The sequence below is a fragment of the Triturus cristatus genome, chromosome 11 (assembly GCF_964204655.1).
Source record: "Triturus cristatus chromosome 11, aTriCri1.1, whole genome shotgun sequence".
Lineage (NCBI taxonomy): Eukaryota > Metazoa > Chordata > Amphibia > Caudata > Salamandridae > Triturus > Triturus cristatus.
In genome coordinates, this window is record NC_140594.1 from 50,176,757 (window position 1) to 50,203,770 (window position 27,014).

At 50.6% G+C, this 27,014-nt stretch overlaps 1 protein-coding gene across 4 annotated transcripts in view; it reads left to right on the forward strand.

Annotated features, from left to right (window-relative positions):
- The window catches only part of EP400 (E1A binding protein p400), an 852,236-nt gene that overhangs the window by 763,531 nt on the left and 61,691 nt on the right, over positions 1 to 27,014 (forward strand). For 3 of the 4 annotated variants that reach the window (XM_085634328.1, XM_085634325.1, XM_085634326.1), the window contains exons 51-52: positions 19,067 to 19,188; positions 20,347 to 20,505. In XM_085634328.1, the coding sequence (XP_085490454.1) occupies positions 19,067 to 19,188; positions 20,347 to 20,505 (281 nt within the window). The remainder of the gene's footprint in view (positions 1 to 19,066; positions 19,189 to 20,346; positions 20,506 to 27,014) is intronic. The other variant, XM_085634324.1, reaches the window with a different exon arrangement.

The following is a 27,014-nucleotide window of genomic DNA, read 5'->3' on the forward strand; positions in this document are numbered from 1 at the left end:
ATGATCTGGAAACCTCCGCCTGGGCTGAGTTTGAGTTAAAGGCCCATGCAGCCATGCTGGGCATCCCTGAATTGGTGTGTGTGCAAACCAGAGCACAGAGCAAGAGGAAGGGTGACAAAGTAGGTCTGGAGCCTGAAATACTGGCCCAGCCAACCAAGAGAAAAGGAAAGAAGACTGGGGAACCAGCTTCTACACAGCAAAACATTCAGGACCCCTCTTCCCAGGGAGAGGATTTGGATACCCCTGAGGGAACTGAGTCCATGGAGCTTGACCCTTACCAGGTTGAACTCTTGGGCCCAGGGGGATCCTCTAGGGAAGAGCTGTGCCAGGGTCAGCGAGACTGTCCCACTCTTGAAAGCCTGAGGCAGCAAGCTGTTTCAGATGCCAGGGGAGATGTCAGTGGTACTCACAGAGCTTATTGGGAAGAGGGATTGCTGTATGCTGAGGCAAGAAACCCCACTCCTGGAGCCACCAGGAGGGTGGTAGTGCCACAGAAATACAGGGAGTTCCTCCTAACTTTGGCTCATGACATCCCCCTAGCTGGACATCTGGGGCAATCCAAAACTTGAGAAAGGCTAGTAAGTCACTTTTACTGGCCCCAGATGCACCCTAAGGAGAAGGAGTTAGTCAGCTCCTGTGTTACCGGTCAGGCCAGTGGCAAGACAGGTGGCCACCCAAAGGCCCCCCTCATCCCACTACCAGTGGTGGGGGTCCCCTTTGAAAGGGTAGGAGTGGACATTGTGGGTCCACTTGAACCTCCCACAGCCTCAGGGAACAAATGTATTCTAGTGGTAGTGGATCATGCCACTAGGTACCCTGAAGCAATTCCACTTAGGACTACTACAGCTCCTGCAGTAGCCAAGGCCCTCCTGGGTGTCTTCACCAGGGTGGGTTTTCCTAAGGAGGGGGTTTCAGACAGAGGTGTGAGAAGTTGGCCTGATGTATGATGTCACTAGTTATAGTGTACACCTTATATCAGTCCAAATACCCTTATGGTGATTGGTTGTAAAGTCAACCTTATAGACCAGCTATCCTAGTGGTAGCATGGACAAGAGCAGTCTTAGGCTAAACTCTGAATGGCATGTGAAGCCAGCTGTGATACCATATATAATCCCTTGAATACCAAATGAAAGGACACCACAACAGATATATATATAAAATAAAGTGTATTTATTCTAAGCAAACCCTCAGCACTCTTTATGAGTTTAGAGGTAAGTACAACACAGTCTTATTAATGCATACAGTAAGTCACACAGGTAAGTAATACAGTTAGGCCCTAGGGGCCACGCAAACCATATACTAAGTAAGTGGTATAAGAACCACTGTCACGGAAATAGAATAGGCCTAGGCCTAGGGAATCGCTGGGGCTGCACTACACTAGCGTTAGTTAGGAAGTGGGAGGCCCACGGGATTCGTGTGCAGAGTGGAAACACTCACGCGTAATGCGTAAAAGTCAATAGCAATGTTACAGTTTAGAAATAGATAGATTTAGGACACTTCCGGAGTAGCTAGGAAGTTGAGACTTGAAAACTAGACACTAGGATAGTCACTATCCTGATGAGCACCGGAGTACCCAAGTTACCTAGCCCACAGGCTGCGGGTGCATAGGGGTGAAGATGCGTCGTTTTCGTCGTCGACTCCTATGGATGCCTGAAGAAAGATGCTGACAGGCAGTCAGTGAAGAGTGTCCGGTGGATCCCAAGGCTGGGATCAAGAAGAGAAGAAACCTGCAAGCAGAAGGGACAGAGTCAAGGTCACTAGCCAGTGACCACGTGGAACCAGGAAGGAACCAGGCGATGTCGTGAAGAGTTGCAGGTGAAGGTGAAGCTTGTCGCTGCAGCCAGGAGGACCAGGAAGCGTCGAGGACGACCAGGACCAGGAGGCGAGCTGTCCCACGAAGGCTCTTGCTGTCGGCGGCGTCGAAGTTGGACTAGGACTCACCAAGCCTTGGCAAGCGGAACCCACGAAGAACAAGGGACTTGCTTCTGGTGCAGACCAGGAAGGTCTGGGGTGCTTCTTCTTTGCAGAGAAGCGGGAGCCAGTCTGGAGGAGCCAAACCAGCGCAGAAGATTTCAGGGAGCGTCGTCACAGAGGCCACTAGCCAGCGGGCAAGCAACCGGACAGACGCGGCAAGCAGGAAAATGCTGAAGGGCCCCACGCAGGACTCGTGGAGTGTGGGGGGCTGATCTTCGGTGCAGTTGGTGCTTGGGGTTGGGGCTTCTCAATCCCCGGTGCACAACTTCGAGGGTACCTCAGAAGCTGCGCTGTAAGTTACTAGCCACTTTTCCCAGGTAGCCGGTCCCACGTCGCTCGTCGCCTCCACGGATCTCAGCTCTGCTGCAGATGTGGATGAGGGTCGGAGAAGTCTGGAAGTCAAGGCTCTGGTCGGGCTCTGCAGTCGGTTCCTCGTAGAACGGTCGCAAAGCAAAGGGTAGTCTCTTGATGGTGCCTGTTTGCACAGGGTAGCCACTCCTTGGCTACAAGGGAGATTCTTCAGTCTTCTTCTTTCGTCGAATGTCGAAGGTCCAGAGTTTCTGTTCAGTTTTGCAGGTTCAGGATAATCTAAAGTCTTGAGGCCCAACTCCCACTCTTATACTAATCTGGGGGGCTGGGATACCTGCTAGGTCACGCCTTATGGGTGGGACCTGGGAGGGGGTGGTTACACCCACTTCCCTTTGTCCAGTTTCGCGCCAGAGCTGGGGCTGGAGTGCCCCAGCGCCGGTTTGAACTGGACTATGCAAGGAACACCTTGTGTGCCCCAGGCATGTCTCATTCCTTTCAGCCCACCCTGCCCCAATACACTAAAGGCTGTCTGGGGAGGTGCTAGCACCTCCCCAAGCAGGAAACCTATTGTCCAGGCCTCCCTGGCTGGGATCACTCCCAGCTGCAGGAGGTCAGACTTGTGTCGTGGCAGCAGCATCCATTTTGTGATGCTGAGACTTTGGTCAGAGGCTAACAGTTGAAGTATGATTTTAACATGTCTTTCCCTCTAGAAGGGGGGAATAATATTCTCATGTCCAGAAATGGCATGGGGGTATTATTCCCGAGTGTTAGACACCTTACACGACATGTTTTATAAAGCCAAACCATAGTTACCATAACCGTCTAAGATTATAAGGCACTTTAAGAGTATATGGTAGGCTATATCATAGAACAGCTATAAGGACAAGGTTCCGAAAGCTGCAGACAGGCTCAGCTCATGCTAGAGCACCATCTCACATGTTACCAAGCACTCTGCCTCCAGGATTGTCAAGGCCTGCCATAGGAGTGACTGATAGGTACACATGTGTCTATATGTAAGTTAGGTATAGGAATACTACACCTAAGCAAGGGGTGATTACACAACCTTGCCCCAGCTGAGTGATCAGCCAGTTGTGTCAAAATGGAAGGCCAGGCCAGGGGTGGCACAATACATGCTGCAGCCCCTGGTAGGCCTAGGGTACACCTATGCCCTGGGTACCTAGGGTACACTGTACAGGGGCCAATAAGGTGATCCTATCCAAATGGGTTATGCACCTAAAGTACATAGTATTAATTTAGAGAGAGAACAGCAGGGCTGTGGGTCTGATTAGCAGGCCCACAGCCACATCTAAGTCGAAAACCAGTAAAGCAAAAGCAAAAAGTGGGGGTGAACATAGAAAGCAGACCCTACTCTCCTACAAGAGGTTCCAACTTCATGTCTGCTTACCTAACACACATGTGGAAAGAGTGTGGGGTGCAGTATAAGTTTACTACCCCCTACCACCCACAAACCAATGGCCTTGTTGAGAGATTCAACAAGACATTGAAAGGTATGATCATGGGGCTCCCTGACAAACTCAAAAGGAGATGGGATGTCCTGTTACCATGCCTGCTTTTCGCTTACAGGGAAGTACCACAGAAGGGAGTAGGTTTCTCACCCTTTGAACTTCTGTTTGGTCATCCTGTAAGGGGACCACTTTGTCTTGTAAAAGAGGGCTGGGAGAGGCCTCTTCAAGAGCCCAAACAAGACATAGTGGACTATGTGCTTGGCCTAAGGTCCAGAATGGCTGAGTATATGGAAAAAGCATCCAAGAACCTTGAGGCCAGCCAGGAGCTCCAGAAGCACTGGTCTGACCAAAAAGCTGCACTGGTTGAATTTCAACCTGGGCAACAGGTGTGGGTTTTGGAGCCAGTGGCACCAAGGGCTCTCCAAGACAAATGGAGTGGCCCTTACCCTATCCTAGAAAGAAAGAGTGAGGTCACCTACTTAGTTGACCTGGGCACTAGCAGAACACCCAAAAGGGTCATCCATGTGAACCGCCTCAAGCTCTACAATGATAGGGCTGACATCACCATGCTGATGGTGACTGATGAGGAGCAGGAAGCAGAAAGTGAACCTATCCCTGACCTCCTCTCCTACAGCCCAAAAGATGGATCAGTAGATGGTGTGATCTTCTCAGACACCCTCTCTGCCCAACAGTAAACTGACTGCAAGCAAGTCTTGCAGCATTATGCTAGCCTCTTTTCCCTGACCCCTGGTCTGACAAACTGGTGTACCCATGATGTGGACACTGGTGACAGTGCACCTGTCAAAAACAAAATCTATTGACAGTCAGACCAAGTCAAGGAGAGCATCAAAGCTGAGGTCAGCAAGATGCTGGAGTTAGGGGTCATTGAACCCTCTGAGAGCCCCTGGGCCAGCCCAGTGGTTCTAGTTCCCAAACCTCATCAACAAGGTGAAAAGAGAGAGATGAGGTTCTATGTGGACTAGTACCTTTGACTTAACTGCAGGGTACTGGCAGATTGGCATGGCCCCAGGAGCAAAAGAAAAGACAGCATTCTCCACCCCTGATGGGCATTACCAGTTTACTGTGATGCCCTTTGGGTTAAAGAACTTCTGTTTGGTCATCCTGTGAGGGGACCACTGTGTCTTGTGAAAGAGGGTTGGGAGAGGCCTCTCCAAGAACCCAAGCAAGACATTGTAGACTATGTGCTTGGCCTAAGGTCCAGAATGGATGAGTACATGGAAAAGGCATCCAAGAATGTTGAGGCGAGCCAGGAGCTTCAGAAGCACTGGTATGACCAAAAAGCTGCACTCGTTGAATTTCAACCTGGGCAGCAGGTGTGGGTTTTGGAGCCAGTGGCACCAAGGGCACTTCAAGATAGATGGAGTGGCCCTTACCCTATTCTAGAAAAAGAGAGTGAGGTCACTTACTTAGTTGACCTGGGCACTAGCAGGACACCCAAAAGGGTTATCCATGTGAACCGCCTTAAACTCTACAATGACAGGGCTGACATCACCATGCTGATGAGGAACAGGAAGCAGAGAGTGAACCTCTCCCTGATCTCCTCTCCTACAGCCCACAAGATGGGTCAGTAGATGGTGTAGTCTTTTCAGACACCCTCTCTGCCCAACAGCACACTGACTGCAAGCAAGTCTTGCAACAGTATGCTAGCCTCTTTTCCCTGACCCTTGGTCTGACGAACTGGTGTACCCATGATGTGGACACTGGTGACAGTGCACCTGTCAAAAACAAAATCTATCGCCAGTCAGACCAAGTCAAGGAAAACATCAAAGCTAAAGTCAGCAAGATGCTGGAGTTCGGGGTTACTGAACCCTCTGAGAGCCCCTGGGCTAGCCCAGTGGTTCTGGTCCCCAAACCTCATCCACAGGTTGGAAAGAGAGAGATGAGGTTCTGTCTGGACTATAGAGGGCACAACTCTGTCACCAAGGCAGATGCTCACCCTTTTCCAAGAGCAGATTAATTGATAGTTAAATTAGGAGCAGCCAAATTTCTCAGTACCGTTGACTTAACTGCAGGGTACTGGCAGATTGGCATGGCCCCAGGAGCAAAAGAGAAAACCACATTATCCAGTATTAGGGGTGTCTTTCATAGATTCACATGCCTGAATCTTTCTCCGTCGTCGAGACGGGAGCCTCCGGTACATAAAAAAGTAATGTCCTATAGACATACATAGAGAAAAATAGGCCTAAGGGCCTCCCCTTAGCCGCCTATCCTAGTCCTTATGTAAAAAGGACCAAACTCTTAGAGTCAGCCAATCAGCTATCACCTCCCTCTAGAACCTTCCTGGCAGGAGCCTCAGTCCCTCAGATTTTCTACCGCACGTTGTGCTAGGGAGTCTCCAGCCTGAGTTCTCCTCAGGATCTTTTTCAAGCCAGATTATTCACGTTTTTTGGTGACTTTTTTCTTCAGGATTTCAACGCTGACTACTTCAGGCCTCTTATTGCTGCAGTGAGTGTTTATTTCATCTACAACTCCTGGCATGTCTGAATCCCAGAAGAAAGCCCTTTTCAGGGCTTGTTCTTCATGTGGGAAGAAGAGGCTGCATGTGGACGACAAGCATGAACTATGCTTGTATTGCCTTTATCCGGACCACGTCCCTAAGGACTGTAAAATATGTAGGTCTTTTCCACATAAGACCTTGAGAGACAGGGAGGGCCGCCTGCTTATCTGGCTGGACAGGCTCAAGGACAAAGACAGTGTGGTGTCCTCAGAGGCGAGCTTTTCCGGAACCTCTGAAGTCTCCCTGAAGAGGCCGAGAGTGACATCTCCTGGCCCCTCAGACGCTCCTCCTAAGAAGACACACAAGACGTCTTCAGAGGCAAGATCTTCGAAATCTTCAGCGTCTGGCAAGGTCTCTCTCACTTTCAAGAAGCCTACTCTGTCGGCCACAAAAATTGCGACACCATCCTCTGCGCAAAAAAGGCCATCAGGACATGTCTCCACAGCAACGACGACCGTGTCCACATCCACAGCGGCGTCGGTCCGCTCATCGACGACGACGACCCCTTCATCATCGTCTGCAGGTACCCCTATCTCGTCTATTATACTCTTAAAACCGTCGTCTAAATCATCGTCGACGACGAGGATAGTCCCGTCGAGGACCTCGTCGATGAGGAGCCCTCCGTCGACGGAAGAGTCGACGACGAGGATATCAGTGACGAGCGCGTCGACGACGAAGGCATCGTCGACGAAGATGTCGACGAAGATGTCGACGACCAAGGCATCGTCGTCGAAAGCGTCGACGACGAAAGCGTCGACGACGAAAGCGTCGACGACGAAAGCGTCGACGACGGAAGCGTCGACGACGAAAGCGTCGACGACGGAAGCGTCGACGACGAAAGCGTCGACGACGGAAGCGTCGACGACGGAAGCGTCGACGACGGAGGCGTCGACGACGGAGGCGTCGACGACGACTGAATCGTCTACGACCGCATCGTCGACGAAGACTTCGTCGACGAGGAAATTATCGTCGATGGGGACCCCGTTGGTGACAGCCATACCGTCGACAACGGAGCCATCGACGGGAATGTCGTCGTCGTCCATGGGACGGAAAACCACGGAGGTTTCTGTGCAAGGATCTGCTGGCAAACTTTCCAGACCACAGATTACCCCGGAAACAACATCTCCAAGCAAGGTCCAAACCAATTTACCTCTGGAGATTCTGCAGAGCGAAGAGTCCGAGGAGGAGCTCTTTCAGCAAGCTACTTCCCCTTCCGAGCTGTTTGTCAAATGCCAAAGCACGGACGAGGAGCAGGAAGATTCAAGCGCGCAGGAGCGCCCCGTCCAGGAACAGGTCCGCACGGAGGTCACTCCAATGGTCTGCCTCCCTCTGGCAATAGTTAAGGACCTCCAGTTCCTTATCAGGGATTACAAACAACGTTTCCCAGAACCACCAAGGATGGGTACAGGGGTCCCAATGCCAACTACAAACCCCCCATCGACAGCCCCAAGGCAATCACGGCCGGTTACGCAGGTCTGCCACGAGCCGCCACCTCAGGTGATAGAGTCATCGGATGAGGAGGCTGAGGAGATGGAAGAGGGAGAGGTCCAGGGAGACCAAACAGACCAGGATGAGGAGGAGGAGTATGTAGCATCTTCACCACCTTCCCCATAACCGCGCCAGGCGGATTCACCACCTGTGGATATTGGTGGTTTTCATAAGCTCGTTGAACGGGCTGCAACGCGCTTCCATATGGTCATGGAGTCGGCGGAGACGGAATGCTTCCTCCATGACTTTAAAGAGCAGACAAAGAAGACGACCAAATCAATACCTATCATCGACTTACTCTGGGACCAGGGAAAGAAGTTGATGCTGACGCCAGCCTCAGTTCCTGCGGTTGTTCCGCGCCTGGATAAGAAGTATAAGGCACCGTCCACGGCACCAGCTTGCCTGACTGGCCACCCGAAGCCGGATTCTGTCGTGACTAAAGCAGCCCAGAAAAATTCTCGAAATCCCTCCTCGCCTCTGTCAGCACCACCGGACAAGGAGGGCAGAAAATTAGACACAATAGGCAAAAGGTTTTCGACCACTTCGGCAATGACCATCAAGGTGGCCAATTCCATAGCCCTTTTAGGGCGTTATAACCGCCAACTTTGGGAGGATATTGCCCCATATTTAGAAGAACTTCCGAGTGCGGTTCATGATGAGGTGAAGGCACTACTGTCCGAAGGCCAGACTTCTGCGGCCGAGATTATCGACTGCGCCATAGATGTAGCCATGACAGGCTTTCGTCAACTGGCTGGGGCTGCAGTCCTGCGCCGTCAAGGATGGCTCAAGGCGACATCGTTCAGGCAGGAAGTACAGACGAAGGTGCTAGATATGCCCTTCGACGGACAGCATCTATTTGGAGATAAAATAGACGAGGCGCTACAAGCCATTAAAAAGGACACGGACACGGCTAGAGCGCTTGGAACCCTGCAGGCAAGGAACCTGTCCTTTCGGGGCAACAAATCTAGAGGTCAGTCCTCCTACAGAGGATCCTTCCAGAATAAGTCCTCATATTCTTTCCAGAATAAGACCCAGTACCAGCAAAAGCATCAACAGGGTCGACAGTCATCTTACGGAAGATCTAATTTCAAGGGTAAGAACCAGAAGAGGGGCACCGGCGGACGCCAGTGACCGCTTACTCCAGCCAGTCCAGCTACCATCTTCTTCTTCACAAGTTGGAGGAAAATTGACCCATTTCCTAAAAAATTGGCGCATCATCACCTCAGATCGTTGGGTGCTCCAACTCCTCAGATTCGGCCATTCCCTAGAATTTACCGCCATCCCGCCTGCAACCCCTCCCCGCAAGTTTCCACACAGACATCTGCGGCTGCTGCTCCGGGAAATATCGGAGATGTTACGCAAGGGAGCAATCGAGCGAGTTCCATCAGCTCAGAAGGAGAAAGGATTCTACTCCCGTTTCTTTCTGATACGAAAGAAAGAAAAGAAGTGGAGGCCTATCTTGGACCTCGGAGCACTCAACTCTTTCCTGAAGAGTCAGTCGTTCAGGATGGTGACGCTCCAAGAAATCCTAGGCATTCTGGAGGAAGGAGATTTCATGACATCCTTGGATCTTCAGGATGCTTACTATCACATCCCGATTCTCAGGGGGCACAGAAAGTTTCTACGTTTCGAAGTGGCAGGACAGCACTACCAGTTCAAGGTCCTCCCGTTTGGCCTCAAATCCGCTCCGCGGATTTTCACCAAGTGCCTTTCTCCTGTGGCAGCTTTCCTACGTCAAATGGGTCACCAAGTTTTCCCCTACCTAGACGACTGGCTGGTCAAGGCGCCCACGGCCGTAGGCGCAACCAAATCCTCCAACGCTTGTACCAATCTTTTCCAACATCTAGGACTGACACTCAATCTTCAGAAATCAGATATGTCCCCAACGAGAAGCATCACCTTTCTCGGGGCTACCTTAAATACGGAATGTGCGAGAGCATTTCCTTCAGACGAAAGAAAATACAGGATCATATCGCTGGCCAAGACGGTGGCATCAAGGAAATCCCTGAGGGTTCGCACCTTCAAGTCACTCCTGGGAATGATGTCTTCATGTATACTACTGATCCCTCACTGCAGGCTCCGGATGCGTCCTCTGCAGGAGGCTCTCTCGAACCAGTGGACTCAGAGTACAGGTTCGTTCAAAGACATTATAAGCATAACACCGCAAATATCCAAGAGTCTCGAGTGGTGGAAGGACTCCACAAACCTCTCGAGAGGACTACCGTTCCTGCTCCCAGCAGCGCCACTGGTGATCACCACAGATGCATCTCTAGCGGGCTGGGGAGCTGTCCTTCAGGACCTCAGAGTAAGTGGCAAATGGTCGGATCGGGAACAACGCCTCCATATCAATCTGCTGGAGTTGAGGGCTGTGTATCTAGCGCTGCAGGCCTTTTTACCACGCATCCAGAACTCCCAGGTGCTCGTCAGAACGGACAACACCACGACGATGCATTATCTGAACAAGCAGGGAGGAACGCGTTCGCTCACTCTATCGCGCGAATCGCAGAAGATCTGGAACTGGCTTGTTCTCCATGGGATCACCCTCAGGGCGGACTACGTCCCGGGAAAGGACAACACCATTGCGGACGCCCTAAGCAGGCAGAAATCCCTCTCCCACGAATGGGAGCTCAACGAGAGTGCACTAACACACGTATTCTCGGAGTGGGGGGTTCCAGGAATCGACCTGTTCGCCACCAGGGAGAACGCCAAATGCCCAAGCTACGCAAGTTGGCATCCCCAACCGGAGTCGCTCGGAAATGCCTTTTCCATAGGCTGGTTCAGCGTATTTGCGTACGCTTTTCCACCGTTCCCGATGATTCCCAGGGTCCTCCGGAAGATGAAGGCGGAGCCCTGTACTCTAATTCTGATCGCCCCGTACTGGCCGAGGCAGCACTGGTTCTCGGACCTTCATCGCCTCTCCATCAGGACACCGATTCGTCTAACACAGCACCCGAACCTACTGACGATGTCCAACGGGCAGGTGCAATACCCGAACCTCCAATCGCTCAGGTTATCGGCCTGGCTCCTGAGCACAGAGAGTTCTGCCATTTGAACATCCCGCAGGAATGCAGGGACGTGCTAGCAAAAGCGAGGGCGGACAGTACCAACAAAACCTACTCTCTCAAATGGAAACGCTTCTGCGTTTGGTGCTCGGGGAAGGGCCTGAGACCACTTCATATCACGCCCGAACAGATATTGCCATATCTCTTGCTCTTGGCACAGTCCGGATTAGCGCATGCATCCATAAAGGTGCATCTGGCGGCAATTTCACGTTTTACCAGGACTTTCAAAGGCCCGTCTCTCTGGTCCAGTAGACTTGTTAAACAGTTCCTTAAGGGTCTTTATAGGTCCTTTCCAAGACCTCGAAGGGTCCCACCGACATGGCACCTCAACTTGGTCCTTAACCAACTCATGAAGCACCCCTTTGAGCCCATCCACCGAGCTTCCATCAAGTACATCTCATGGAAAACGGCTCTATTACTCGCTCTAACATCTGCCAGGAGAGTCAGCGAGTTGCAAGCTCTCTCCATTCAGGAGCCCTTCATGCAGTTCAAACAGGACAGGGTGGTGCTGAGGACAAATCCCAAGTTCATACCGAAAGTGCCTTCAGACTTTCACTTCAACGAGCCGGTGGTCCTACGCTCCTTCTTTGCAAACCCTACCACGGCAGCAGAAAGGACGCTCCATTCTCTGGATCTCAAACGGTGTCTTAAGTTTTATATAGAATAGACAAAAACCTTCAGAAAGTCTTCGCAGTTATTTGTGGCCTACAGCAGACCAAGGCTGGGTATGCCACTAACAAAACAGAGCATTTCAAGGTGGATCTCTTCTGCAATAACGTTCTGCCATGAAGGGGCCGGACGGCCGTTGCGAGACAGGGTGGAAGCACACTCCACCAGAGCGATGTCCACATCAGCAGCACTGTTCGCTGGAGTGCCGATTTTGGACATCTGTAGAGCGGCGACGTGGAAGTCACCGCATACCTTCTCCAGACACTACTGCCTGGATGCCGAACTTACAAAGGATGCGGCAGTGGGCCAGGCGGTGCTCCACCATCTGTTCCAGTGAGGTGAGCCTTCCAACAACCCGCCTTCCTGGTATGCACATTCTTTACTGTTTTACTGTTTGTTGTATGCCAATGTTTCAAACTGTTATGGTAATATGTGTATTATCTAAAATAACTATATGGCATGTTACATCAGAAATGTGCATAATGTATTGCTAACTACTCTGATTCAGGCATGTGAATCTATGAAAGACACCCCTAATACTGGATAAGAAACGCGTTACCTGTAACAGCAGTTATCCAGTATTGGTGTCTTTCATAGATTCACATGCAACCCTCCCGCCTCCCCTGGAAGGACTCACTTCTCTCTCTAACTGTATTACGCCTACCTAGCTTGGTGCGTACGAAAATCTGAGGGACTGAGGCTCCTGCCAGGAAGGTTCTAGAGGGAGGTGATAGCTGATTGGCTGACTCTAAGAGTTTGGTCCTTTTTACATAAGGACTAGGATAGGCGGCTAAGGGGAGGCCCTTAGGCCTATTTTTCTCTATGTATGTCTATAGGACATTACTTTTTTATGTACCGGAGGCTCCCGTCTCGACGACGGGGAAAGATTCAGGCATGTGAATCTATGAAAGACACCAATACTGGATAACTGCTGTTACAGGTAAGTAACGCGTTTCTTCTCCACACCTGATGGGCATTATCAGTTCACTGTGATGCCTTTTGGGTTAAAGAATGCCCCTGCCACCTTCCAGAGGTTGGTGAACCATGTCCTGGCTGGGTTGGAGTCCTTTAGTACAGATTATCGTGATGATATTGCTGTCATTAGCTCCACCTGGCAGGATCACCTGATCCACCTTGGGAAGACTTTAGAGGCTCTGTAAAATGCCGGCCTCACTATCAAGGCATCCAAATGCCAGATAGGGCAGGGCACTGTGGTGTAATTGGGACACCTTGTTCGTGGAGGCCAGGTACAAACCTTACAGCCCAAGATCCAGGCCATCCTGGACTGGGCAGCTCCAACAAACCAGACCCAAGTCAGGGCATTCCTTGGCTTGACTGGGTACTACAGGAGGTTTGTGAAGGGATATGGGTCCATTGTGACTCCCCTCACAGAACTCACCTCCAAGAAAATGCCCAAGAAGGTTAACTGGACAGTTAGTTGCCAAAAGGCTTTTGACACCCTGAAAGAAGCAATGTGCTCAGCACCAATTCTAAAAGCTCCAGATTATGCCACGCAGTTCATAGTGCAGACTGATGCCTCTGAGCTAGGGATAGGAGCGATCCTATCCCAGACCAATGATGAAGGCCAAGACCAACCTGTTGCTTTTATAAGCAGAAGGCTTCTCCCCAGGAAGCAGCGTTGGAGTGCCATTGAGAGGGAGGCCTTTGCTGTGGTTTGGTCTCTGAAGAAGTTGAGGCCATACTTGATTGGTACTCACTTCCTGGTTCAAACTGACCACAGACCTCTCATATGGTTAGTGCAAATGAAAGGAGAAAATCCTAAACTGTTGAGGTGGTCCATCTCCCCACAGGGAATGGACTTTGAAGTGGAACACAGACCTGGGACTGCCCATGCCAATGCAGATGGACTTTCCAGGTTCTTCCACTTCGACAATGAAGACTCTCTAGGGCAAGGTTAGTCTCATCATCTTTCGTTTGGGGGGAGGGGGGTTGTGTGAGAAAGTGCCCTCTTTCTTGCATGGTATGCCCCCACTTTTTGCTGAATTGCTGATGTACTTTGACTGAGTGTGCCCTGGGCTCCTGCTAATCCGGTACCCAGGGCTGTGTTCCTTCCCTAAAACTGCATTAAAGCCGAAAACCCAATTGGCATCTCTGCCCACATGTCACCTGGCCCCTGGTAAATGGTACCATAGGTACCCAGGACACTGTGACCAGAGAAGGCCCCTAAGGGCTGTAGTACTTATGCCACCCTTAGAGGCCCTGTACCCTGACACACACACTGCCTTTGCACCCAAACCACTGCCCTGGCATACCTCAGTCACCCCTCTAGCTGGGTGCCCTATGCCAGTGGTGAGGGGATAGGTGCATGAGCCCTGTACCCCTACAGTGCCCAGGTCCATTCCTGGGCCCTTTAAGTGCAGTGCTGCCATTAAGAGTACATGGTGCTGGGAGGTTGTCATTACGAACTCCACAGCACCATAATGGCTGCACTGTAGACTGGGAAGTTTGGTATCAAACTTATCAGCACATTAAACCCACACTGATGCCAGTGTGGGATTTAATGTAAAATGCACGACAGAGGGCATCTTAGAGATGCCCCCTGAAACTCGACCACCTCCCAGTGACCTGACTGAGTGATTGCGCAGACTGCCACCACCAGACATGTTTCTGGACCCCTGGGTCGAGAGCTAGCTGCTCTCGGGGGCCTGAAACAATGCACATCCTGGGACGAGGTGCCAAGCCTCCTCCCCCAGGATGGGAAGGGTTCACAAAGGAGTAGCTTCAAAGGCATACCGCCTTTGTGAGCTTCTCCAGACCACTTGCTTTACTCAGCAACTGGTCCCCACTGGTTCTACCCACCACTTTGGGCGGGAGACCTGGCAGGAAAAACAAAGTGAGGAAGAGAGGTGTGCCCACCTCTGCCAACCCCACCCCTAAGGTGGGGGTGGCGAGGTGAAGCACAACCTCGAGTCCCCGCCATCCTGAGGATGGGGGGACCCAGCCATCCAGGGACAGGCTCCTTCCCCCCTCCCACTGGAGAGTGGCAGGATAGGGGGTGTACCCACCCCAGGGAAGGGACCCATTTGTCCCTGTCCTTTACCTACCTGTAACACCCCTAAATTTAGTATTTAGGGGCACCCTGAGCCTTCCCTCCTCAGAACCAGCAACCACAAGAAAAGAAGAAGAAAGAAGGACAAGAAGCCGTGCAGAGCTAGCAAGAGGACGACGCCCACTGACTTGGTCCCAGCCCTACAGGCCTGTCTACCCTCGAACCTGCTCCTGCAGAATCCCAGCGTGTCCAGCGGCCAGAAACCTCAAAAACTCCGGAGGACCTGCCTGCATTCACTCTCCAAGCTGTTTCTCCCGTGAACACCAGATGTGTTTGAACTGCAGCCTCTGGTGCCAGCCAGAAACCGCGAATCCAGCACACTCTACACCCGCCGAGTTTGGCCTGTGTTTGAGTGAACAAACACCACAAGTTTGCCCCCAGCGATCCTGACACGAGATCCTGTGACCCCTGACCTGCCTCAAGCCTCCAGACGACGCCTGCAGCCTCAATCCAGTAGACACCCCCCCCCCCCCCACGACCAGAGCGGGTAAGAAAATCCGACGTCTAAAGGCACCCGACGCCCCACAACCTTATGTGCCCAACGCAGTGGTGCCTGACCATCCCTCTACATCCCAACTTACCCCTCGAAGTGGTGGCCTCTCCTGGAAGATCTGCAGTGTTTCTTTGTCCCGGAAAATCTCCATTGAATTCAACAAGGCACCGACCTCAAAACTACACCCTGCACCCGGCTGCCCCCGCGCCGCTGAGGTTGCCCCTTTTGTGCTAACTTGGTCCCCAACGTGGCCTGATCTTAACCCTAGGAGCTTTGCTCCCACAACCATGTTTAGTAGGAGGAGTTGTTTGCTACCAAGCACTCCTGGGTTCAGTGAAGCCATGATGGTGCTGGGGAACTAGAGTTGTCGAGTTTCCAGCCCATGAACTCTCTATGGCTTCCCGGGCACTTTCAATATTAAAAATAGACTTAAATATTGTAGGGGTATATCTGCTCATGCACATATGCCCACACCTGCGATATAGTGCACCCTTCCTTAGGGCTTGTAAGGCCTGCTAGACTGGTGACTTACCTATACCTTCGGTAGTGCTGCTTTGACAATGAACCCAGACAGTATGCCATGTCAACTTAGTAGTTTTTGTCTGCACCACGGCGTGCAGGCTGCAGTGGCAGTTAGCATGGCCTTGGTGAGTGGTCCCTCGGGGGCCCTCTTCAGTCCCAATGCCTTAGGTACCAGGAGTACCATTTACTAGGGACTTAAAGGGGAATCTGAAGTTGTGCCAATCATGTTACAGTTTTAGGTTAGGAGCTCTGGCACAGGGGACCTGTTTGCAGGGCCTTACTAGCCGTAGTGGGCACCGGACAGTTCCTTGGTGGGCGGCCAGGGTGGGGGCCATTTTGGGCCCCTGAGGGGCCATTTTTGTTACCGGGGGTCTGCAATATCGCACCCTGTAACAAAATAGGCCAAAATCGGCCCTCGCAAACAGCTCGGCTGCACCCGTCCTCCCCCTAGGGGGGCCTGGTCGAGCTGTTTCGGTTTCCAGTCCGGCCCTGCCTGTTTGGCAGCGACCCTGTGCACATCATGTTCCAGGCAAAAAGAGGGGGTCAACTATGTCCAGTTCCAGTTTAAATACTTTCTTTCGGTCAGCAACCATAAAAGCAATACAAAATAGAAAGCATTTTGTGATATTAATCAAGTGAATTCAAGATAAACATTTTCCAAGTAAAAGGACCACAATGTAAAATTTTAGATCAAATAAAATCTCCGCGTAAGATCGAATTACATTTTTTTAAATACCATTTTAAAAGCAGAAATGCATAAATATATCATTTTGTTAAAAAAAACGAACGTTTCTTGGCAAGTAATATTTAATGTTCGGCTGGGCGAGGATGTACAATGGCAACTATCATGATCAAACTCCGTGTTTGGATTCTAGCGTTTGCGTAATTGTCCTGACACGAACAGGCCAGACTGCTTCTGAAAAGATTTTTTACAGAAAGGACCACGCAAGACCCAGTGTCTTACCTGCAAATCTGCAAGTCTTGTTTATGGAACCGTTGTTCCGAGGTCTGCATAAGGGTACAATCCAGTGTCATCTTTATCTGGTATATGCTAGGCAAAATAAAGTAGATGAGCATCTGTCTACTGCGCTGCTCCACAGGCCGGGTAGACTGCGCTGCTCTCCGTGTGGGGCCTCCATTTACAGGTGAAAGATGCAAGTGGCAGTCCGATAAGCTGCGACTACTAGTAGATGTCGGTGCCTTCCTCCTCTTATTATTCCAGAAAGCGTATTTGACCCCTTTTACGGAAGAAACAGAGATGCTCTCTGGGCATTGCCAAAGATCAGAAACCCTCAAAAAGAGATTGCTTAATGTAGCTTAGCCACTGCAAAGGGTTAACACACCTGGGGGTTAGGAGAATATTCTTTACTACGTTCCTAAAGAATTCTAGCTCTCGACCCAGGGGGCCAGATATATGTCTGGTGGTGGCCGGCCGCCTAAAGCCAGTCAGAGTCTACATCAGGGTTGGTTGGTTTTCAGGGTGCCCTCTGGGTACCTGTTTTAGGAAATCCAACACTGGCATCAGTATGGGTTTATTCAGAGGAGTTGTTTGGTACCAACCACTCCTGGGTTCAGTGAAGCCATTGTGGTGCTGGGGAACTCGAGTTGTCGAGTTTCCAGCCCATGTACTCTCTATGGCTTACCTGGCACTTAAAATATTAAGTATAAACTTGAATATTGTAGGGGTATATCTGCTCATGCAGATATTCCCACACCTGAGATATAGTGCAGCCTGCCTTAGGACTTGTGAGGCCTGCTAGGGGGTGTCTTACCTATACCTTCGGTAGTACTACTTTGACTTGGCACACAGGCAGTGTGCCATGTCGACTATCTTGTTTTTTACTGCTCCAAGGCATGCCCGCTGCGGTGGCAGTTAGCATGGCCTTGGTGAAGGGTGCCTAGGGGACCCTTTTCAGTCCCAATGCCCTTGGTGCCATCTACTAGGGACTTGCAGGGGATCTGAAGTTGTGCCAATCGTTGTACAGTTTTAGGGAAACCGCTCTGGCACAGGGGAGCTGGTTGGCAGGGATCCTGTGAATTTTCACTTGAAACCACCTCATGTTCCAGTCAAAAAAGTGGGAGGCTAACCATGTCAAATGAGCACTTTCTCCCATAATGTCTTCACTGAAAATAATGGTGTTTGGTATCAAACAACTTGTTTTCATAAATCCAACCTCAGAGATTCCAGTAGCTGACCTTTACCAGTACCCTGGGTAGCAACCCCTTGCAGCAACCAACGCTTGTTTGAAGTCCAATCCCAACTCCAACACCACAAAGACTGACCAGCCGACAAGGGGCGCCAGCCTGACTGAGGCCAGTACCGAGAGTGGCCTAGCTGTCCTGCTTTGTCCTCTTCTGCAGGCATGACCAAAAACTGAGAGCACCTTCGCACGGAAACAGTCAACCAAGTCCCTCTCTCCCTGCCCGGTTCCATGAACACCAAATGTGCCCTTCACTTCCAAGACCCTCAATAACTGTCCCTCCTCCTCCCCATTGTGAGGAGCTACCGACCTTGTCCCCAAGTCCCTATCTGCATCATTTTTCTAGGTGGTCCCCCTTCTTTGCCTATGGTGTAGCGCACAAGGCTACCAACCTGTCCAGCACCGGACACTCCAGGGCAGGTAAACCCAAACTGCTGGTGGAGCTTGCGACCGATTCCCTAGCACCTCAAGTAGACCCCCGAAATATGATTGCCAAAACTTGTATGCAGTACGTTTCTTTCCCTTATGGAATCATTTATGTGCCATTTTTGCTTAACTGTAAAAATTGTTAACTCGAAAAATACTTACCCAATTAAGACGTTCTTGGTGTCTAAAATTCTATAAAAAATATATGTTGATGTTGATTTTCATCTTGTGTGTTTCTCATTTTATTGACTCTGCGTTCAACAAATGCTTAACACTACCTGCTGATAAGCCTAAACTGCTCGCCCACTCTACCACAAAAGACAGCATTTGGGATTATTAATTTAAGCCCTGTAAATTAATAAGGGTTGTCTTGACTTTCTACATAGTGTACCTTATTTAGGTACACCACATAAAATACCAGCTCCCTACAAATCTGTAGTTTCTGGCTCGTTTCTAACTGATGCTGCACATTAATAACGTGCAGATCCTAAAGACTAGGAGGTGCAGATTCACCATAAAGGGAATCTTGTCCTCCTAACCCTCTGCTAAACGTTCAAAGTCTGCTTTCAACTGGGCAGTGAGATGGTACTTGGGAGGGGGTGCTGTTTGGAATATTGATGATGTCCTACAATTTCCCAAAATATGGCAAGGTTTCTAGTGAAGTGGCTATCTTACGCTCTCCCTGAAGACTTGGCATATTGTAAGAAGTTTGTATCTCCGCAGACAGTTGTCACACCAGGAAACAGGTTATGTGCAAGTTTCTTTGTTATCCAGAGCCATTTCTCTGACCTATCCCTTTTGGAGTCTTATATGATTTGTGTACATCCAACAGACCAGTAAAGAATTGTGAATGTTTTATTTTTTGTAGGAGGGCAGCCTTTGCACGTCCAGCCTCTTCTGAAACTGAAACAACACCATGCGGCTCAGCAGCAGCAGCAGAAAGCCTTGCAATCACAGGGGGCTGCAGGCCAGCCTACCATGCAGCAGAAGGTAGTGACCGGGGTCTGGGAAGGGTTGCAACGTATGGACGTGTTCATATGTGGGAAGCCGCTCTCACTGATACACTCCGTAAGAATGTATGTGCATGTTCTGTGTTAATGCAGTCCAAAACAAAAACCATACCGCCTGTGTGAGAAATTGGTCATTAATCTTCATGTTTCAAGTAACTTCGAAATCCACGGGCTGTTTTAATAATTAATTAGGCATCATTGGTTTTAGTTATGTGATTTTGATAGGTATCTTAAACATTCTACGAATGTTTGGAGTCAGATATACTGTTCAGTGTGAACCTTTGGAGTGCTAATGCTAAACATTTCGATAAAGTATCCATAATAGAAATCTGAAGTAGAATATCAGTTGGGTATATTGCGTAAGCGGTTCTCCTTGTGTCTGCTTAGAGCAATTTGAGACCCTGGCAAAGAGTGATGGAGAAGAAAAGATACGGATGTATGGATCCTTATATGAAGTGGTGGCCCTTTTATGGCCAATAGACATTAGCAATAGAATGTTTCAATGTGGAATGGAAGATCTTGGGGCGGCCACACCCCAGCTGTTTGCTGATTAACCACTGGCATTGCTTTAGATTTCTATCCAAAGGCTAGTCAGTTGGACCCCAAGACAGTTTGCTTCTGGGGAACACACTGTGCCATCTTGTGGATGTTAAAAGTTAATTCCCGTTTTAATCTTTGAAGAAGCACTTGTCGTGCACACTAGGTGCCGTTATTTTTTCAAAATATTCACCTTTATGCATGTTTGTATGTATAAAGTGCACAGCATTTTCAGGTTCTTATTTATGTCCTGTTGCATTTGTATTACCCATTTTTAGAATATCCATAATTCATTTATAATCTACCGCTATGGAAGGTTTACATGCATGGAAATGGGTGCCCTTCTATAAACTTGACTTGTGGGCCAGAACTAGAACTATTCTCTGTGACAAAGGATACCACTAACAGGGACGTGCGACGTTAGCAGTATCTCCTAATCTTCCATCGGTTGCAATCTGGGTGGTCATCCTGCGCCCCAAGTAGGCTGCATGCCTTCGGAGAGCTAGCAGTCTGTAGAAGCCTGACTTTGTGTTTTCACTTGATTGCTCGCCTCCTTGCTGTGCCATCCTATAAGCTTCTCACCTGGGCTGGTAATGCTCAGTCTTACTTTTCCCTCCAGATCACGGCACAACAGGCACAGGCACAGCAGCAGAAAATGACCTACACCACCCAGCCAACTATCAAAACACAGTTTCTCACAACGTCAATGGCTCAGACCCAAAAACCACCTGGTTCCCAGCAAGTCCAGACCCAGATCCAGGTAGGCATTTCTGGCCAGGATATTTCTGTTTTTAAATAATGTTCTGAAGTTCTCTTCTTTGTGATTTCATATTGTGATTTTGTTCTTTTAGATGCTCCCTTTTCCATTGTCCTGCTCTGTTATTTCTCATTCGTACTATGACCTGCTGTCGCTTTTTCCAAATTGATTGGTATCGTAGCTTTTAATGGATATTTCTTCACATGGATTCTCCATCCATTGAAAATATTCTCAGGCAGGTGAATTTTTAATATCGACAGATATGTGGGCCATTCTGATGTGATGTATATGATGCATATAGACTGCCATTTAAAATGTCAGTTCCTTTCTCCTGCGGGCTGCTAAAACTAGTTCTCAATTTTTTGCCATATTATCAGTTTTTGCTTCCCCTGTAGTTGACATTAAATCACTTTTCAAAATATAGGCTCAAAATGTTGGTCTCTAAGAACTCTGGTTGCACTATGTAGTGCCTAGCTTGGAACCACAACATAGTCAATTTAGCATAGAAGAGCACTCTAAAGTGGGGAATCTTGGTCAAACGCTTTCATGTTTTTTATCCCGTTGGTATTCTCAAAATGTACTGCACTTGGAAGAAGTTAACTGATTTGGGAAACCTCATTCCCAGATCTTCTAATGCGGTTTGTCTTTTGTTGTGGCACAAACAAACCATGCGTGAAATGATCGGGTAATATCGTCCATGTCTCCCTGATCACATGCAGGACACTTCTGATGGCTACAGCGGTAGGTCGCGTCATGTGGCTCCTCATCTGTTCCATCCCCGCCCCAGAAATTACATTGTGGCCACCATATACCTGCCACGTTGTGAGTTAACATCCAAACCTTTCTTTCCGTGTCTCCAGAGCTTGTTCCCCTGATTTCTGTCGCTTACAGAACATATCGCTTTAAAATATTTCCAGTGTGCAAGGTACACACGGGGTTTTAACCCTCTTGTGAGGTGTGGTTGTGTGACCTGACCGTGGAATACACTTACCAACCCTTTTAAGTCCAGTAGTTTTAGTCTGTTGAACCCTCAGCTCAACCCTGGGTAGCTGTGGCACTGAGCAGCAAGGCTAATGCGGAGGAACAAGTGTTAAGCATTTAAACAGCAGCAAAACAATTGAAGAAGAAATCAACACGACACTCCACAAACCTGATACAAATTCATAAAAATACTGTATTTTTATAAGACACTGGAACAAAAAAGATCCCCATAGGGTTCTGGAGATATAGATTTTACAAGCATTAATCAATAAATGCAATTTCACTAAACTGTGGAAAAAGGCCTTAATTTTACCACTCCTTAAAAAACCCAATTTGGACACTGTTAATCCAGCAAATTATCGCCCTATCTCAAGGCTGCCTTTTCCAACGAAAATAGTTGAAAAACTATTTAATTCTCAAATGACACATTTCATCCAGGGTATTCAGATATTGTACCCTGCCCAATTCGGCTTTAGGGCCGAGCATAGCACGGAGACGGCTCTAATCGAGACTACAGATGAAATACAAACTATGTTTGATAAAGTAGGGTCTGCAGCACTTATCCTCCTCGATCTGTTGGCGGCGTTTGATACTGTGGACCATGCCATACTCGTTGACTGCCTTGAAAAATTGGGTATCACTGATAAAGCTCTTGACTTACTCCAGTCATTTTTAACAGATAGGGAGCACTTAGTCAGGTTGGGAAACTTTACATCCAAGCCCTTTTCCCTCCCTAGTGGGGTCCCTAAGGGATCCTCCCTGAGTCCCCTACTGTTCATTATTTGTCATCGAACTCTCCTCTCCAATTAGATCATTCGGGTTTTCACCCACTTCTTATGCAGACGATACACAGATTGTTCTTTCAGCATCAAACGAAGTAGAATTTAATACCTCCCAGTTTCACGACTGTATGAGAGCAGTCAGTAAGTGGATGAGTAAGCACTGCCTTAAATTGAACTCGGGGCAAACCAAGGTAATTCTATTTGGCAACAAACCCCAATTCTGGAGGCGAGCATGCTGGCCTACGGAGTTGGGAACTCTTCCCATCCCGGTCTAAAATGTAAAAAATCTGTGCAGTCATTGACGAGAAATTGAATCTTAATAAACACATCACCTCGTTCATCTCCTCTAGTTATAATTCTTTGAGAATCATTAAGAAGATTCTCTCGTTCATTCCCCTTACCTCCAGAAAAACAGTGATATCTGGAAGAGACACGTTAGTGATAGATTCCTTACCTTAGAATATCCCCAGACGTCAGACTGGATCCAGAAAGTTTTCGTCAGCAGTACCCCTGCGCGTCGGTAGCCGTCATCGTACGGCTCGGCGTATGTGGTTGGCATCGTAGTCTGCGAGATGACGTCGCTGGAGCTACTTGGACGCGCCCACGCGCGATGACGTCAGTTCTTTCTTTTTCCGCGCCAGCAAGCGCAGATCCGGAGAGAGCGGTACCCCCAGTCATTTTTTGACTGAGTTTTTGGGGATTTTTGTCTCTATTTTCTGAAACCTTACACTCCAGGTGCACAGGGATGCCCGGTTTCAAGTCTTGCGCGGCCTGTCCCCGCACGATGTCAGTTACGGATCCGCACAGTGAGTGTCTCTACTGCCTGGGGCGCGACCACGAGTCGTGCTCCCACTGCCGGACCATGGCTCCAAAAACTTTGCGGGAGCAGTCCCGAAAGTGGCTAGAGGCCCGGGAGTCGGCTCCGTGCCGTTCCCGGTCCCGTGGGAGGTCGAGGGAGTGTCCACAGAGCCATCACCACCATTCCAAGTCTTCGCACTCGGAGTCAGGTAAGGCGAAGCACAAGAAGTCGAAGAAGCGCTGTTGCTCTTCCCCTTCCCATAGCCTCCGCAGTTGCCGATGGCCTACCCGCCCTTTCCGGGTCCATCGGCGACTCCAGCCCAGCTGCAGGAGTTCCTGTCAGCCATTGCACGTGTCTTCGGACCGTCCTGCCCCGCCGGTGCCCTTCGGGCCCCATGGGCCCGACTGGGGGGGGTCCTCGTTCTTCGACATCGCCGGATCCAGCCCTGACATCATCGACGACTTTGGTCTCGACGCCAAGAGACCCCCATGGATCCGCGCATGGATCCCCGTCCATGTCGGTTGGCCCAGTACGACTCCCACCGACATGGACGGCACCGACTCGTCCCTGGCCTCCTCCCCGACATGGAGACTGTGCCGGAAGGGTGTTGACCGACGCTGATTCCGACGCTGTTTGGGAATTTCTATCCCTTTCTTCAACCACCTCCTTATGTTCCACCTGTTTGGCAGGCTGTGAAGGACTGGGAGGGGTTTGAGGACCCTCTCACAGCACAATGCGAGTTAGACACGGACTGGGATGAGGATCCGGGGGATGCAGGTGACCAGGATTATACTCCTGAACCTGACTTACTACCATGCCTACAGAGGAGGGTGGTTCCTACTCTATGGTGTTGCGTAGGGCGGCCGAGGCTCCCCACCTCGAGCTTCCTACTGTGGCTGTCAGGACTAACCTCCTGACAGAAGTGCTTCGGCCGACGTCTTCTTCTATGGAGCCGCTGCTGCCCTTTAATGATGCACTCTCGGACGTTCTTTTGGGCATCTGGTCCATGCCCAACATAGGGGCTCCTGTGGATAAGAACGTGGCCTGACGCCATCGCCCAGCCCCGGGCGACCCCGTTTCCCTCTCCCAACACCCTACCCCTGAGAGCTTGGTTGTCCAGGCCTCTGCGTCCCAGAGCGCGTTCCCTTCCGCACCAGCGGACAGGGAATCCAAGAAACTGGAGCAGTTTGGGAAGAAGATCTTATCTTCCGCCAGTTCAGGACTGCGGGCTGTGAACACCGCATGTCTCTTGGGCAGTTATTCCCATTCTGTGTGGGATACGGTTGCGCAAGTGCTGCCTCAGTGTCCGGTGGCTCGGACAGTACTCTCCCAAGCTATTGCTGAGGGGAGAGATGCAGCCAAGTTCACGATCCGTTGTGGTCTTGACACTGCTGACTCGCTGGGCATGGCGATTTGCACCACAGTGGCGCTACGCCGCCACGTCTGGCTGAGAACGACTGGCTTTTCTGGGGATGTCCAGAACACATTGATGGACATGCCCTTTGATGTCTCTCGCCTGTGTGGCGATAAGGTGGATTGCGCGTTGGAGCGTTTTAAGGACTCGTGGGCGACAGACAAGTCTTTAGGCCTTTCGGCCACACGCACTCCTTCCGCTTCTGCTTTTCGCTCCTTTCGTGGTCAAGGAAGGGGCGCCCAAGCACGTTCGTTTCAGAGCCACAGGCCTGCGCAGCAACAGTCTCAGCGCAGCCGCGGACCCGTAGAGGCGGGTCACGGGGCCAGCGCGCAGGTCAGTCCACTGCTTCCCCTGCCTCCAAAGCTTCCTAGTCCATTGTTTCAGGCCCACCAGACGCCAGTGGGTGGCAGGATTCCCCATCACCTCCACCACTTGCGCACCATCACATCGGACAGGTGGGTTTTGCAAATTGTCCGAAGGAGTTACTCCCTCCCCTTCGAGACAACCCCCCCAGCCATGCCACCTCAGTATCACCGCATGTCGGGGATCACTTGGCACTTCTCCAGCAGGAAGTTACGGCCCTCTTGGCCAAGGGGGCCATCGAGCGCGTTTCGATACCAGAAGTAGGTCGTGGTTGTTACTCCCACAACTTCTTTGTTCCAAAGAAGGACAAAGGCCTGCGTCCCATCTTAGACCTTCGGAACGTCAATCACTTCCTCCGGAAGGAGAAGTTCAAGATGCTCACACTTGCTCAGGTCTTGTCGGCCCTCGACCCGCAAGACTGGATGGTAGCGTTGGACCTGCAGGACTCGTATTTTCAGATCTCTGTCCTGCCGGTCCACCGGCGTTACCTGCGATTCACGGTAGGGCAGGAGCATTTTCAGTTCACCATGTTCCCCTTTGGCCTTACCAGCACCCCTCGGGTGTTCACCAAAGTGATGGCGGTGGTCGCAGCTCATCTGCGCAGACCAGGGGTTTCAGTCTTCCCCCTATCTCGACAACTGGTTGTTGAAGGCAGGCTTGCCCCAAACAGTCCTCTTACACCTCCAGACTACGGCCGACCTCCTGCATTTGCTGGGGTTCTCCATCAACGTGCCGAAGTCGCACCTGATTCCCTCTCAGAAGCTCCTCTTCATCGGAGCGGTTCTGGACACGGCGCAGTTTCGGGGTTATCCTCCCAAACAGCGAGTCTAGGACATTCGGGCTATGATTCCGATCTTTCAGCTCTTGTCCTGGGTTTCGGTCAGGATGACCTTGAGGCTGCTGGGCCTCATGGCCTCCTGCATCCTGCTAACCAACCATGCCAGATGACATATGCGGGCTCTGCAGTGGGACCTGAGGTTCCAGTGGGCGCAGCATCAGGGGAACCTGTCCGACTACGTCCAGATCTCGGAGGGCGCTGCACAACAATTGCAGTGGTGGCTCACGAATCAGCATTGGGTCAGCGGCAGATCCCTCTCCCTTCCCCAGCCGGAGCACACAGTGGTGACGGATGCGTCCCTCCTGGGATGGGGTGGCCACATGGGAGAGGCGGAAATCAGAGGCCTCTGGTCTCCGTCGGAGTCCCAGCTCCATATCAATCTTCTGGAGCTTCGGGCGATCCTTCTTGCACTGAAGGCATTCCTTCCCTCTGTCAAGGGGAGGATGGTGCAGGTGTTCACGGACAACACCACCGCCATGTGGTATTGCTACAAACAAGGCGGGGTGGGGTCATGGACCCTATGTCAGGAGGCTGTGCGCCTCTGGACATGGCTAGAACGTCAAGGCATTTCCTTGACTGTTCAACACCTGGCAGGTTCTTTGAACGCCAGGGCGGACGAACTCAGCCGCCGCTGCCTGATTGATCACGAATGGCGACTTCACTCGGAGGTGGCGCAAGGTCTCTTTCAACAGTGGTGAGAGCCTTGGTTAGATCTGTTTGCCACCGAAGAGAACGTGCAATGTCATCACTTCTGCGTGTTGGGGTTTCCAAGGCGTCACTCGCTCAGAGACGCTTTTCGTCACAAGTGGAGCTGCGGTCTATTGTACGTCTTTCCCCCTATACCACTTCTACCCAGAGTGCTGAAGAAGAACAGGCGCGACCGGGCCCAAGTCATTCTTGTGGCCCTGGACTGGGCTCGAAGAGTTTGGTATCCCGAGCTACTCAGTATAAGCATGGATTCCCCGATCCGATTGCCTCTTCGGGAGGATCTTCTGTCGCAGCAGCAGGGGACTGTCCTCCACCCGAACCTGTCCAGCCTCCACCTGCATGCATGGAGATTGAGTGACGACAGTTGATTCCGTTTGACTTGCCTCCTGAAGTCTGTGATGTCATTCTGGCAGCCAGGCGTCCCTCCACAAAATCGGTATACGCCTGCGCTTGTGGCATGGTGCACAGCAAAGGCTGTGGATCCCCTTCCTGTCCCTCTTTCAGAGGTCCTTTCGTTCCTTCTTTCTCTGGCCCAGCAGGGCTCTGCTCTGGGCACTATTAAGGGCTAACTTTCTGCAATTTCAGCTTTTCTCAGGCTTTCCTGATCAGCCCTCTCTTTTCAAGTCC